The sequence below is a fragment of the Aulonocara stuartgranti genome, assembly GCF_965226115.1.
Source record: "Aulonocara stuartgranti genome assembly, chromosome: 15".
NCBI lineage: Eukaryota > Metazoa > Chordata > Actinopteri > Cichliformes > Cichlidae > Aulonocara > Aulonocara stuartgranti.
In genome coordinates this window covers 18,158,017-18,173,585 of record NC_138951.1, presented here as the reverse complement: position 1 = coordinate 18,173,585, position 15,569 = coordinate 18,158,017, and the positions used below count along the sequence as shown (strand labels likewise).

Sequence of the window (15,569 nt, the reverse complement as noted above, 5' to 3'; positions counted from 1 at the left end):
ATTTCTAAACAATTTTAGTTAACCTTTAAAGCTCAGGGGTTGTAGACACAAAACACCGACTGCACGCATTTGGATTTGGATGATAACGCCATCTGTCAAATACCAGGCTGAACAATAACAGCAATCCTGGGAATATACTGATATTCTGCTCCCGTGTCACTTCCTTCCTTTACATCTCTCTTAGCCACCATTACTTTCCCACCTGAGGCTTTGCTTGCACTGATTCAGGGTGACAAACCGGTGCAGGCATCACTGTAAATGCATCCTGTCTGATTATGTATTTTTGTGTTATGCAGCGAACGTGACCTCCTTTCAAATGAATGGAATATTAAAAAGTAAACAGAACCTGCAGAGCCCGGATGGAGACGCCAGCAGGCAGCTGCTCCTCTCTGTTTTATCATTAGATATATTTATTTTTTTGAAATATAAATAAACAGAAAACCTGACAGAAGTCGCTCAAACAAAGAAAGCACACATGCTCGTGAACACAAAGGAGGCTTTTGAACTTTTTCTGTAGGTAGAGCCTTTTCTCGCAACATTAGAGAGGAACCCTGGCTTTCAATAATTTTAACACTATGAACTCGTATGGATAATTCACTCTGGCTGCTTTGATCTAGGCTGCCTCACTTTAGTCTGTACTTGCTCTGTCGCCTCCTTCTGTATGTTTTGTATGTGGAGCGTGTGCATCGGTGTGTGCGTGTGTTTGTGCAGGACATATAAAGGTAAATTGTAGAACACGTAGCAACTGTCTTTATTGAACACCAGCATTTTAGAAGGTAGGGATTTAACATATATATTGTTGAAAGCCTACAAGAAAAGTAATTTAAATATTTATATATATCTTTACAAATGTTCATGAGCGAGTCAGAGAGCTCGTGTCGGCTAAACTTGCGATCTGGGGAGTGTACAAAGATAGACATGCACAGGGAAGAGTAATGCTGGCAACTGCAAAGTCACCTTTTACAAAATGGCTGAGTTGGATCCTTCTCTCTCGCTTTCACTCTCTTTATCACATTCCCACTCACACACAGCGCAGTGAAGCCCACCCCGGGCAGTGGCTTCCATCAGTGTCACGTCCAGAAACACTCTCTTCGTCTTTCATCCGCGTGGTAAACATACAGGCTGTTATGGCACTGATTGTACGGTGTAAAAATGAAAAAAAAAATGTCTGCTTGGCATTGTTCAAGTGCTCATACAGGTGAAGGGGGTGTGGCTGTGTGAGTGTGTGTGTGGTGTTAAAGTCTGTCTGTATGTGTGCATCAGGGTTTGGGTCAAAGCTGCATTCAGTTTTCTGTTGTTGAGGATGTCTGGGAGATTCAATTATTTTATTTCAGTCAGATGGAAATTGCACAAAAAGCAAAACTGTAACTCGTGTGTTTGATATCTCTTATTGTTTAAATAAAAACACATTAAATGATTCTTCAGAGGGAAAAAAAACAGCTCCAGGTTTTGTACTTTTGCAGAGTATCCACACCTGAATTAACTGGATTTAGATTACATCCCTACAAACCCTGAGTGTGTGTGTGTGTGTGTGTGTGTGTGTGTGTGTGTGTGTGTGTGTGTGTGTGTGTTAAATATGTATCCCCCCCAACCTGTCCTGGGAAACTGTGTTGTTTACCTCCTGTTTTGAGAATTAATAAATAAAGAAATAAAGTACTAGATGAGTCACAGCCATCTCCATGGCAAGGCTCCTCTTTGTCACGACACGCACGCACGCACGCACGCACGCACGCACGCACGCACGCACGCACGCACATTTACACTGGATGCGTTGCTTTCGCTCACACATCAGGATGTCTTGCTTGGGACAGTTCAGTTAGTGTTACATGTCAACATAAGATAAATAAATAACAATAAATAGGAATTGTCCCAAAGAAGATACAGCAATGCATGGGAAATAACAGATCCCCTTTCAGAGTGCACGCGTTCACACACACTCACGCACGCACACTTCTAAATGCAGCGCTCCAAGGCACGGGGACTGGGTGGGTGGGGGCTACTCAGTCTTTTCTGTTTTCCCGTCTTTGCTCTGGGGCTCGGCTGTTTTCCGGAGCTGCGTCTTTTCCGAGCTGTTGTTGATCTGTTGGTCGCCGGCTCCGCTCGTTTTCCCACTCGAGGTTTTGTCCAGGTAGTTGAGCATCTCGCTCAGCACTGTCTGGAAGGTGCTGAGAGCTGCACAGACCGCCGGCGTGCCAAACCCGTGAGTGATCAGACTGCATGGGAAGAGAGGGAAATGATTATTAGAGCAATGACAAACCAAAGAAGTGAAGGTTAAATGAATCAGTGGAGCTGTTGGGGAGTTTGTATGACACTAACAGCTGAAGTGACTCAGATTTTCTCACACCTGCGGTGAAACCTTCCTCCTGCATTATGGAGCTTCAAAACCTCTGAATGAAGTTTCTTTAGTCTGTCAGAAAAGCCTCTCTGTGATGCTCTGCGATGATCTGTTTCCACAGCAGTTTACTGGGAAACACAGAGTTTCTGCTCCTGTTTTAGCAAAGGCCTGAACGCTGTCCAGCTTAAACTATGAAATACAAATTAGAGCTTTGCCGATTAGGAAATTTCACATAAGATTGTTGTTGTCGTTCTTGTCTAAGGTTATTCTAATCTTGGCTGTTGAACTGCTGGTGATGTCTTAATCAAATTCACTTTAGGCTTTTATCACTTTTGAAAGAGACTGTTTGAAAAAAAAAACATTAGACATACTGGCTAAAAGTCATATCATGTCCCCATATCTGTATTTGATATTTGTAGTGTAGTGATAGTCCTAGCCAACAGTGTTTTTGTAGTTTATTTGAGATAAACTCTCTTTTCAAAGTCAGTCATCAGAATCTGAACATTCGTGACATCACAAATTTAAAAGCGCTACAAAATTGCAGGATTATGATACAAGGTAAAATATGCATTGAAACGCTTTTTAAGAATCAGTTTTTAAGTCTGATATCATTTCATCTGTCCTATCAGATCATCATGCCGGTTTGTCCAGAGCTAAATAGCTGCTCGTCCTTGAGCTCAGACCCTTAAGTTGGCAGAAGGATGTTGTTGTTCAATCTGTCACTTTATTTCTACCACTGAGCTCACATCCTGGTTCTCTGCCCAGCAGTCTACAGTACAGCTCCCTTCAGAGGTCTGATAAGATGTTGTATATTCTGCAAATGATGACGCCATAGATGTGACATTTCTGCTAACAAGGCGCTGTTTCCTCCTCCTCTGTCAATTGTGCCAAATATCAAACTGCACAGCTGCATCTTTCTAAAATGGCAGAGAGGTCAGTGGGAAAACACAGAGCGAGGCTCTGCAAGAAAACTGTCTTCGCTCAGTAGATTTAGTGCCGAGAGTGACTCAAGATTGGCAACATCCTTAAGGGAAAAGAAAGGAAACGCTCCATTATTTTCTTATGCGTGTCACACGTGTTACCTGAAGTGTGTGAGGTGTCTCTGGATGTCCAGGTCCAAGATTGGTGTTGGTCTGGATGAGCCCAGAGGAGAGCGATCTTGGCTCAATAAGTCCTGGAACTCCTTACAGATTTGCCTGACGGACAGAAGGAGGGACTGAGGGTTTACCATCTGTCTCCAACAAAACCATCACATTTTCTCCCTTTTCTGCACCCACCCTCATCATTTTGGATCCACCCACATGCAGATTTAAGTTACTTCCACTGGTTCATTGTTTTTCCTAACATGATACCAAAGATTCTGCACCACGCAGCATTTTCTGGTCTTGTCTTTTTGCATTTCAGTTAGCATTATAGCAACTCTTGGGCTGATTTTATTGGAACAAAATCAACTTATCTGGAAAAGAGTGGGAGTTTTATTTCCCCTTCAGCATATTCAGAATACAGTTTTATACTGTAAGAAGGAACTACAAATAAAGCTCTTGCAATTATATAAATATAAGCGCTAACCCCTTAAATGTGGTAACACAATATTTTCCACATACAGTAGGTGTTCCATGCAGGAAACTGCTGTAAGGTGAAGGAGTTTACAACAGTTTGAGCAAGAAGTCACACCAAAGCTTACCTACTGTTATTATTATATTTACTTGTTAATCATTTTTCTGAAAGATTTTCTTAAATCAAAGGATTGTAATGGCTGGTAATGGCTGTAAATAGGAATATAAGTGTTTAAGTAAAATTTATCTCTCCCTGACATTTGACAGGGACAGATCTGTCCATGCCTTAAACAACAGACAAACATTAACTGAAACCTGATCACTCAGAAACATTCACATTTCCAGAATTTCAAAATAAAACCTATTCTGTGTGACCACGCAGTAGCAAAAGTTTTTTGTTTCTTGCCATCTTCTTTTAGTGTGTGTCTGTACGTTGCATGTGTTTCACTCACTTTGTAGCCAGGACCATCTTCTTGCGCGCGCTGGTTTCTTTTGGCTCACTGTGCTGCCTCGCCAAATGTTCACCCACTGCCTTACTGGGAAACTCTGTCTCACAGGTGTAGCCAAAGTCCCTCGCCAGGTGGAGCGCCTCACCTGAAAGAAAACAAAAGAGGGAAAAAAGACTGATGAGACAACAATTAAACTGTATTATGAAATTAATGTGGTGCAATATAAATTGAAAATGACAAAAAAAAAAATGTGCAGGAAAGTTACTTACCTTCCACCAGGGAGGTGAGCAGCGTTACGTTGGCGGCTTTCCTCCGTCCTGCTGGTAGGTTGAGCCCTAAACGGTCTAATTTCTCACGAAGACACCGGCCTCCATTCTTAGACTTTGCTCTGGAAACATATAGTAAAGAACTATGCATCACATATCCTACAAAGTCAAGCAACTGAATTATACAAGACCCCAAAAGACTGAATATATGGAGCACAGCAGCAGGAGCAGAAGCAGCATCGATCAGCCAGTCATTTTTCATAGAACTAAGGTACAATCAAATTAATGTGAACTCCTTGTTCTACTGAAAAGGATGTGCTTAATTAAGTCTCACAAGAAACAAGGCAAGAATATGGATTTGTTTTGATGTGACAAAGCCATAAGGTTAAGGCAGAGGCACAAAGCTTCCTCAGTCTTTTATGTTATTTTTTTAAAGCATATGTGCTTCCTTCCTCTGCCATAAAACTTTAAACCTGCAGTTCCACTCGAGACAACTTTCTGCACATTTCTGTTGTTCTTTGTGAAGTGATTATTATTAAATGACACAACATGATTATTAAACACATTCCAGATACTCATCTGTTAGAGATTTGCAGTTTATATTCTTCACACGAGGATCAACAGTAGCTATTTGCACATTTATCTTATTTTATTTTACTTTGTTGATTCCTCATCTTGTAGGACCAGCCATATTCTCTGTGCTTGCTCGTTCCTCTTTCCCCCTTCCCTTTCTCTCCACCTCATCAATAATACAGCGCTGGCAACTCTTGCTTTCCTCTGGTTCCTCTGATCCTGGCATGCTTTGGCCTGGTCTCGCCTCCCTCTGGCTCCCTGGGCATGGCGGCGCGTGCAGCCCCGGCCCTCATTTGCCTACAATAGTCTTTGTGGGCGCTGCTATATATCCTCTGTTTCATCTGAGGGCTACAAAGATTCAGCCAGCGCTCTCCAATGCTCACCAGCCAGATTTACACTTAAAAAAATTTTTTTTTTTTCACTTTCAAAGTCCCCATCCATCACACTCACCTCCTTACTCCAATATCATTACATGCTGCTAGAATTTAACAGTGTGTGGATGCACCAAAAGAGACGTTAGGATTTTTCAGATGTTTTTACACCACAAGTATGTCAAAATGTTTTTGTTTTTTGTTTTTTTAGAAATTGCTCTAATCTGCCAAATGAAGCCATTAACAACCCTGCTACTGATTAAACACATTTGAAATTTGGGTTTCTCGCTCTCTGGAGATGATACTGATTAACCTGTAAAGTGATACTTCAGAACTAGATATCAGAATCTGATGAATGCCTGAAACTCATCAAGGCACTGGCCAGTGGTCACAGTGGATTCAGGATTTATTTGTGAGAGGATATTTTAGGCTTAGACTCTTAATGAGTTTGAAGTTCTTTAGAGCTGTAAGCAGCTCTGTCATAGCAGCATATAGATCCATAATGTTGCAGTAAGATGACACAGAAACTTCAGCCGCACTAAGCGAACTCTCAAAACAGTTGATAAGTCTGATTTGTCTTCAAACCGATACATCAATATACTCTCTTTAATCAGTGTAGTTATATTTAGAGACGCTGTGATGAAGCTTAGGCATGTTGTCAGACTAATATCCTGTATGTGCATCATACTGACCTACGCAGTATGCCGCCCAGTAAGGAAGCATTGAGGCACTCTGGCGGGGACAGTCTTCTTTTCACCTCAGCGATGGTGACTTTGTACTTTGAGGTGGAACTGAGCAGCGAAAGCCGACCGGGTACCGAGCAGAACAAATCTGTAGGATTCACCACACATGTTCCCCCTGCACACAGAGACAGGAAGCTTGTTACAACAAGGTGCAAGAAAAAGCAGCATCACTGTAAAGGTTTGAAAGGACTAGTTTGCCAAATTTAGGCTACTTTTTGCTATTCAGTGTTGTAAGAAGGTTGCACAAAATGTTCTAATGAAGGCAACAGCTTTGTATAATGCACATTTAATGCTTTATTCTGTCAAAACAGAAAAAACAAGCAAAATGCCCCCCCCAAAAACTGATCCAAGATCTGAATGCTACACCAATGTCTGTCACTGAACTGCAAGATTTTATAGTCGTGTTAATAGTACATTACTGCTTAATAAAGTATCAATACAAGATTTGCTCTTTAAGTTCTGCAACAAAAATGTTAGTTTTTACAGTAATAATGCATCAAGTCATATTTCATCAAAAAGCAACAAGATACTTAAAAAATGCATTTATTAAAAATGAAGTTGGACCTTGGAAAAAAAAATCTTGTTTCAGAAAACATATGAACATTTTGGTGACAGAAAAGAGTGCACAAAAGTATAAACCAGCAAGCATTCACTGAGTATTTGGATCAGCGTTGCTCAAATGACAGATTGAAATGTCTGCTTGGTTGGAAATCATGCAAATGTGTTTTTTTCTGTGGAAAAGTTTCACTGGATAAAGCTTTCGCTGAATGCTACCTCAGGGAGAACTGCACAGAATATTTTGCACCTTTGTTCATAGAGGGTGGTTTCAGCTGTGTACACACTTTGCATGAGGTCTCCTTGGTTCTGATTTCAAAGAATCCCACATTTCAAGATGTGATACAAAGAATAAAAACCAACTGGGTGAACTGTGCACACATCAAACAGGAACTCTATTGTCCAGTTATTGGTTAATAATAACAGTTTGCATCAGGGTGAATGATTTGGAAGGTCTTTCATATGATGATAAAACCATTTTGTTTGAGACAGTTTTTTCCCATCACGTCAGACATTAAATACATTAAAGATTAAGCCTATTTTTTTCCATACAGTTTTTTAAAATTTATTCCCATAAATTAGCTGAATTTGCTTAGTCGTTATATTAAGAAGGTGTATCATCCAAGAAAATTGTCCATCTTCTACAGCTTCCCTATCTGTTTAAATGTAAATGCAATATATGTGTAAATATTATTAAATCAAAAATTAATCCCTATAATAATCGAGCATCTTCATTCTCCACAATCAATATGTGTCTTTCAGCCCTCCTCACTAGTTAAATATTAAATGCTTTTATTACTGTGTACATATATTTATATGCCTGCTTCAGCCCAATGGTTCTCTCTATGTAACAATAATATGGTGTTTCTGCAAGAGGGGGGAAACAAAACCTTCTTTAAATCATCCACCACCAGCTACCATGTTGATTTCATTGTGTACTTGAGGCTCCTGAAAGTGTGAATAAATGATTTTGGTTGTGTAGTGAAGGCCCTTTCACATTATTAATTGCGTCTGAATCAGTGTTACTGGATCCTCCTGGAATTTATCGACTGTTCTGAGTGGGCCTATCGTTATTAAACTTTCACTTGAAATAAAGTCCCAAGCAGCCGAAACGCAAGGTTTCTGTCTGATGTACTGTAGGCTATATTCTATTATTCATCTGCCTCATTATCAAATCTAACAGCAGGGTGTGTCGCGTTGTTATTAAGGCGTGCTGGATATGATGAAATGGAGAAAAAAGGATGCCATTTAGGCCGAAGAGAACAATGCTGCAGGCGAAGATTGGCTGCACACGCCAATCTCTCTCACTCTCTTTTTTTAGGGCACAATTTGGCCACCAACTAAGCCTCATATATGACCAGCTGTAACCCATATTTCTGCTCTCAGAATCTATTATTCACAATCTGCTGAAATGTGCTAGATTCGCATCATTTTCTGGCCACAGGAAGGGTTGAGGTTAGACATGCAGCCTCAAAAACATGTCATCCGGTCTGAGCACCATGGACAGCGGCTAGCACCTTTCATTCCAGCACCTGGACAGCGACTCATGCCCACAGCACAACTGTAACATCATAATGGTGTGGAAACAAAAGCCTGTTGTACTCCAGCGGGCACCACTTTGTACAAGACTGTATGGGACCTGTGTTTCACTCAGGCTGTCAAAAAATGGACGGTTGCAGGTCGAGGGAATCGATTGATACTTTTGGTTAAGCCTGAGCCCCGGTGTGTGCGTGCGCGTGTGTTTATATGCGCGCGCGCGGTCCGGCTTGCCCGTGTCTCCATAAGTGACACAAACCGGGCAAACCTGTCTGTCAGACTCACGCGCTCTGACAGGGGCGCGCGTCTCTGAAAGCCGCGGGTTCACATCATATTAATTCCCCTAAAAATGTTTTGATTCAAAGTAGTTTGTATTTTATGTTGCCAAGGGCAATCGAAAAGAGCTATTGCCGGTAGTGCAGTCAGTGGAGCGCGCGGGCCCAGAGGCGATAACGGTATTTAAGCAACGGAGAGTAGCCTCGGGCTGCGGCGCGAGCGGCGGGCGGGATCACACGCGGAATCAAGCGCCTTTTACGAGTTTGCCACGAAAATTAAAGAAAAAGAGACAAGGGCCAAATGCCATTCTCCTCATATTTTAACAACAATGTTTATAGCTCCCCCCAAAAAAGCCCGCCAATGTCTTGACAGAAGAGAGGGTTGTGCGTGCACGGGATGTGGTAGCGGGGGCGCGCGTCTGACAGATCGGCTTGATCTGTGAAGCTGCTGTTAGAACTGAACTGGAAAAGGGATAGCAGGGTGATTAAAAACACAGACGACTCCTCCTAAGTAGGATCCGCATTTCTTGAGTGATTTTCTTTTGAAAAAGGTTATGTGAATATTCATGCCGCCAAAGCCGCAGTCAGAAAGAACAACATTAATATGATCTCGGCTGAATCCGGGGCCCCGCTCGGCATTAGCATATCAAAGCGTCCGCCCGAGGCGAGAGAAGCTATCGATACGGGAGCGGGAGGTAAAGCAAAGATTATTGGTTGTGATGGTTGCAGCGGCTGAGCTCAGGGCCAAATACGGCGCACCATTAACCGAAAGTGATAGCGAAGGGATTCCCGCATCAATCCGAGAGAAAAGCCCCAACACCTAGGCAGAGCTGATGAAAAATTAAACCCGAGACACAGCCTTTCCTCTCAGTGTGGAAAATTGCACACAGTCCCCTCTAAAAAAAATTAAAGAAAGAAAAAGGCCGGGGAACACATCCACAGCTTCCCCTTGGAAAAGCTAACCTTAGCCGCCACATCTTTGGTTGCTGTGCCAGATTAAACACACAGGTGCTAACACATAAAAACAGCAGCTGCATTACAGACACACAAACCTGACTGCTCTTCTTTGTATCCCACAAAAACATTTACTTTTAAATTTAAAAAAAAAGTCCACAAATGCAGCTGCGAAACTATTAAATACTAGGTTACTTTCTGGCCAAAAATATTTTCAAATTACTATAAACGTACACATTTGTAAACATTAAGAGGATACAGAATTGTGTTGTTAAATTAAACCCAAATCTTACTCACTTGTAACAATATTTCTCTATTGTAATAATATTGATTATTTAAATCTGCTTTCATATAGACGTCTGCGCCATTTTTCTTTAACAAAAATCGACACTGAATTTATGATAACTCAACCATGAATATTAAATTAATAGCATATAATATTATTATTACATGAAAACAAACGCACGCCGTCAGTCTTATAAAATATTACCCACACGTCTGACTTCAAAATAAAAGCTTCTGGCGTAACTTTAGTGTGAGAGGGCATGTGTCAAATGCGCGTTTAAGTACAAGGCCTATAAGTAACTGTATCAGTACACTAGAAATATAAGTCATCACATTAATTCGTGGCATTTTAATCATGTCGCCAATCTCAAAGCCAAGGTTTGGTATGACTGGTGTTTAAAAAAACGTGGGTGTTGAGTGACATTCTGGAAGTGGGGAGCACTGCCTCTGCGCCTGTACGGCGCTGCAGTTTAAATAGGTGACAAATCGGGGCCGTTCCTGCTGCAGCGTGTTGACAGCAGACAAGAGAGGAGTGTTCCGCCTGTTTGTCTGTCTGCTCGCTGTCTTGTCGTGTCGAGCCCGTGAGTGTTCACGGCCTCCGGTACAGCAGCAGCAGCAACAATAACAACAACCGCAGCAGAAAATAAACGGGGGCCTTACCTCTCCGGATGACGCCCCCTTGGCCGTTCAGCACGAGCCCACACTGCGCTTCCACGGAGCCCTGCGGAGACACGCACTCATTAGGACGAGCGGGGAGGTGAAATCACTTTAACCAGATTCTTTTTGTACACCGCTGGAGCTTCCCAGCTGCCAGGCTTCAGATGCAGCAACAATTAGTGCGGTTTGTTTCTTTTTTTCTCCGTATGCGGTGAAGTCATTCTTTAGGACATCCAGGACGTGAATCCCCATTTTCCCCTTCTTTTCACTTGCAGCCACACACTAAAAGCCAAACTCATGCAGTCACGGGAGTATATCAGAATAAATAAAACTGTGACAACAAACACTGGGCATATGTTGCTCGGTTTTATGTATATTCAAGATCCATATACAATGCAAACAAAGAATACAAATCTAAGTGAAATGTCAGGTTTGAAAGTAACACCATAAAGCTTCTCTGTGCCCGTGCAGACATAGATCAGTGCCTCAATCCTATAATGGATAAAAATGATGCATTCTTGTAGTTTTAAATGACTCGCCCCTTTTAAATGAATTTTGAAGGTTTCCAGGTGTCTTTAATTCTTCCATATTAGGGCCCTGCAGATTTATCCTCTGACCTCTTTGGAATGCCGCGACCCACAGGTTGAAAACCACCACATCTATACAATTAAAACTCCTTCAAAGCACCGCAAAGTTCACAGCAGAAAGAGCTTGGGAGGGGGGAAAAGCACCTTACTGAGTCCAAACACTGGCCCCTGTTGCACGCCCTTTGAGCAGTTTTCTAGTGTTGGAAGCCTTTTTGTTAGAAAGTGTACATCACTTAGCAGGCTTTGAGTAAAATTGAGGGCACAGCGAAATAAAGCATGCAGCTCACGGCTTACCCAGAAACGAGCTTAATTTGAAAGGCTTCAGGCTATAACCGAGGACAGCACAACTCACGCAGACTCAAAAATGAGCAAAAGGTTTGCAGAATTTACTGCAGCCACCACCAACCTGTTGGGGCATCAGTGTCTGTGTACACATAAGCAACCAGGCTTCAACATATATGTAGGCCTACGTGCACGAAAACCTGTTACCTCCGCCATTTTTCAAGATGCAGATCAGACTCGCGTGCTATCAACAATGTCATCAAGAAAGGAGAACACGCGCTTTTTTATTCAGAAAATGCTTAATCCCCCCGCGTGAGCCTCTAGGCCTGGCCCACGCAGAAGCCCCCGATTAAAATTAACTGGGAAAGAGAGCTTGTTGTTGCTCCTTCTTAACCAGCTCCTGCTCTGTTTCTTTTCTTCTATTCCGAAGCTAAAGTGATTATAAAATCAATATACAAAACGCAGAGGTCTTGCATGAATTAGCTTAGTGACGGTAGAAAGGTGTGGCAGCTGCTTTTGTTGAGCATGAAAATCTCTTTAACCCGCTCAAAGATGCGACCGGGCTGCACGAGACCATAGGCGCATCTGTTCCGTCCATACATCCGCCTCGTGTAAGCTCAGGTTCACGAGCCGTTTCTTTCTTAGCGTAAAAAAAATGGTCAAACCTGTTAAGCCTTTAAAAAAAATCTCGAAATAAATCTAATATTTGCATTAACGAGCGTGCATAAAGTGAAATAAAATAAATAAAATAAAATATGAAAAATGTTACGCAAAAATATGTTGCAATTATCAGTAAATTAAAATGTATTAAATCATATGTAGAAGTCTTTATTTAAAAAAATATTTAAAAAAAAAACAGGCTGCACTATAAATGTATATCTATAAGCTCCTATTTGAAGACTTAGAATAATCCCTGGGTTATATTGCCACACCCCATATTCTTTATTAACAAATATACATTTATACATCTATAAATATATTAAAAATATATAACATTTTATATTTTTATTCCTTAAAATTAAATGCTTTATAAATATTGTAGCACTAAAAAAAAGCACTGTATGCCTAAATATACCTCGTAAATGCGTCGATAAAAGCTCGAGTAGAGGTGGTAAATAGTTAACGCGACTGAAATTATGTGCCACTGTGTTAAATTGTGTTTAACTAGAGCCGCGTTTGAAGCAGCTCAGATGTCGCTGCATAAGTAACAAAGTTGATTGACGTTAAGTCGGTAATTGGATAAACTACGGTGCTTTATGGTGCTCGAGCAGGCCATTGTGCCCTGAATCCCGATCCGTTAATCCGCCCTTTACCGGAGAATAGAGCAACCAGCGGCTTTTCTTTGCCTCAACAGACAGCCGGACACACACACACACACTCTCTCTCTCTCTCTCTCTTTCTCTCTCTCTGTCACACACACACACGCTCAAGAACCGTGCGAATCCATTTTCATCTCGACCATTTCTTTACATCGAAAAGAATTATGTAAAATATGGGTCACGTGTGTTTGTGGAAAAATAAAGGGCGGATTTCACAATGGGATTGTATAGACTGCCAGTCAATTAACCTTTAGAAACAGGCTTGCTTTTCAGAGGCACTGTGCCGTGTGGACTTGACATTTACTTAGCCTGTTATAGTCACGTTTGCTTTGGCACCAAACTTATCTCAAGATGATATCCATTATGACTTACAAAAAAAAAAAGAAAGAAAAGAAAGTAGGACAGAGTCGTTGGATGGGGATAACTACAGACCAGTGCAGCTTTGTGAGTGTCATAGACAACAGACAGATGAGGCAGACAGGCAGACAGACAGACATCTGGCGCTGTCTTTCTGTTCAATATTTTGGGATTGCTGTGCTACAAAAGGGGGGTAAAGTTTTTCAATAGTAGGCCAGTGGGGCAGAGATACTGGGGCACTGGGTCTTGTGACAACTAAGACGGGCTGTTGCCCTTCTGTATCCTATTGTCGGCTATCCTATATGGAGCAGACTTAATAAACCGGAGAAGCGAAGCCGAAGGAAGGGGGCACAATAACGTGTTCGAGCCGTGTGGAGAAGAGAGTGTAGAAAGAGAGGTATGGAGGCCACCGGTACCTGCAGGTCGTCCGCCGCAGGCGGAGGGAGGCCCAGGCCGGCGGCGGGCAGCAGCCTCTGGTCCGGGTGGTGCATACCGACGCCGTAGGCCTGTGAGCCGTGTGACGTCATCAGCGACAGGTCATGGCGCCGGTAAGCGTCGAGGCAGCCCAGCTCGCGCCGCTGCTGCTCGTCCAGGCACGAGGACTTGAGGGCCGAGCGCGCGTTGTGCAGATTGATGAAGTCGGCGGGCTCTCCGTGGTGGATCTGCTGGTAGTACTGGCCCGAGTGCAGCGAGTTCAGGCCGTAGGCCTCCGGGGCCACGGCCGGGTGGGAATGCTGGAACTCGTAGTGGAAGGACTGGTGGTGGAGGGGCGTGTACTGGTGGTTGGCCGAGAAATAGGGTGAGGCAAACTCCGTCCCCGCCGGTGCCGGGTAGGTGAGCGGGGAGGAGGAGGAGTAGGCGACCGAGGAGTTGGCCACGGACTCCAGGCAGCCGAGCTGCATGAGCCGGTAGCTGTTTGATCCGTCGTGACGTATCTACAAGATAATAAAGAGACGGGGAAATATATGAGCCGTGTCATTTAGCATCAGCCGGTGTCTCCTCTCTCTGCCTCCCAAACACACTCAAAAACACAACTCACACACTCAAAGCGCTTTTTCCCCCCCACTTTAAACCACCTGAAGGAGATGTCATTTCCACACGCCCGGGAGGGGAACGAACGCGCGGCAACAGGAGCCATCGGTATTTTTTTCTTCCTCCCTTTGGCATGCCTGTCACTCTCCTCGCAGCGTTTTAAAAGGCGTGCTGTTATATATTATTATTATTACCGAGCTGCTGGCAAATTTACTGTCCCAGCTCTCTCGCTCATTGTGGATGGGAGGTAAGCAGAGTGAGACACAGCGGAGTGTTCCGCCCTAAAATGTCCTAATCACGCCGTTACCGGCTCACACACACGAGCCCCCTTTGCTTCCACACACTAGTAATAAAAAAGCCTCGTTTTTACCGGGAGCTGCACCGATTCATTTCTCCTTCCATGCATACTTTTATCTCTTTAATATCCTTGCGATAAATTATATTCCACTTAGAGACTCCCTGCGAGCAGACGCTATTTCGAAATGCTTCTGTAACTCCCTTCAAACCAAACAGTACTTATTCCACCACACACCTGCTGTAATTTCACAAATTAAAATCTGTAAAGTAAATAAACGACCCTTACCTCTGCGTCGTGGACAAGTCCGGGGAAGGTCGCTGACATTGTGCTTTCTCCAAAGTAACCCGTATTTTTTTCCTCTCCTTTCTGGCCGGATCGAATAATAATAAAAATGCCTTAAAATCCCCAAAAAGCGAGAGAAATGGAAAAGTCCCCCCTCGCGTGCTCTCGGTAACGGTAGAAAGCTGGCGGAACGCGAGCGTCTCCCCTCTGCACGGACGGGGCTGGCTCACGGATTTTGTACTTGCAGGGTATTTCTCGGCTGATGTCGTAGGTCCCTTGGTAATATAGAAGTTTTGAAAATTAAGCATCAGCACTGAGGAATGGGAGGACAATAGACGGAGCGGAGCATCCCAGGAGACACGGAATAAATATTGTATCTTCGCCTTAATAAGGAACCAAGTGCTTCTTTCAACATTTTCTACGCTTTTTGTGGACCTTTTCCTTTTTGACCCGTTTGTGTTTTCACGAGGTCTTCTGCTCGGTTTCGTCGGGTTATTATTATTATTATTATCATTTTTAATATTTTTTTTTATCCACATTGGCTAAGTCATTTTACAAACAAAAATGTGCGGATTTTTCAACAGAAATGTAAGTTTGCTTTGACATATTTTAAAGCTATTTTTGATTTAAGAACGGAATGGGCGTAGAAAAAAATATATGAGATTTTCTTCTGTTCTTGCAGCAAACTTGTAATGAATTTAGCGAGCTTTAACAGGGGGGATAATTATGAAACGGCAGGTTTTCGGCGCTTTCTGCATGCATCAAATGTTTTTAGATGAATTACCATCGTTTGCTGCTCTCATGCTGTTTTTATGGCACAATTTAAATGCGGGTTTCAGTGCAAATTTATTTCATGC

At 42.7% G+C, this 15,569-nt stretch overlaps 1 protein-coding gene across 2 annotated transcripts; it reads right to left on the bottom strand.

Annotated features, from left to right (window-relative positions):
• Positions 1-1,751: 1,751 nt before the first annotated feature.
• On the bottom strand, positions 1,752-14,849 carry tfap2d (transcription factor AP-2 delta (activating enhancer binding protein 2 delta)). 2 transcript variants are annotated; one of them, XM_082504513.1, is made up of 8 exons: positions 14,716-14,849; positions 13,517-14,035; positions 10,559-10,619; positions 6,243-6,408; positions 4,610-4,728; positions 4,344-4,485; positions 3,418-3,531; positions 1,752-2,213 (listed from the first exon to the last, which is right to left on the bottom strand). In XM_082504513.1, the coding sequence occupies exons 1-8, from the start codon at positions 14,752-14,754 to the stop codon at positions 1,997-1,999; spliced, it is 1,377 nt and encodes a 458-aa protein (XP_082360639.1). In that variant the 5' UTR covers positions 14,755-14,849; the 3' UTR covers positions 1,752-1,996. The 2 variants fall into 2 exon arrangements, with proteins under 2 accessions (XP_082360639.1, XP_082360640.1); XM_082504514.1 differs by lacking the exon at positions 14,716-14,849 and adding an exon at positions 14,177-14,231.
• Positions 14,850-15,569: the final 720 nt, after the last annotated feature.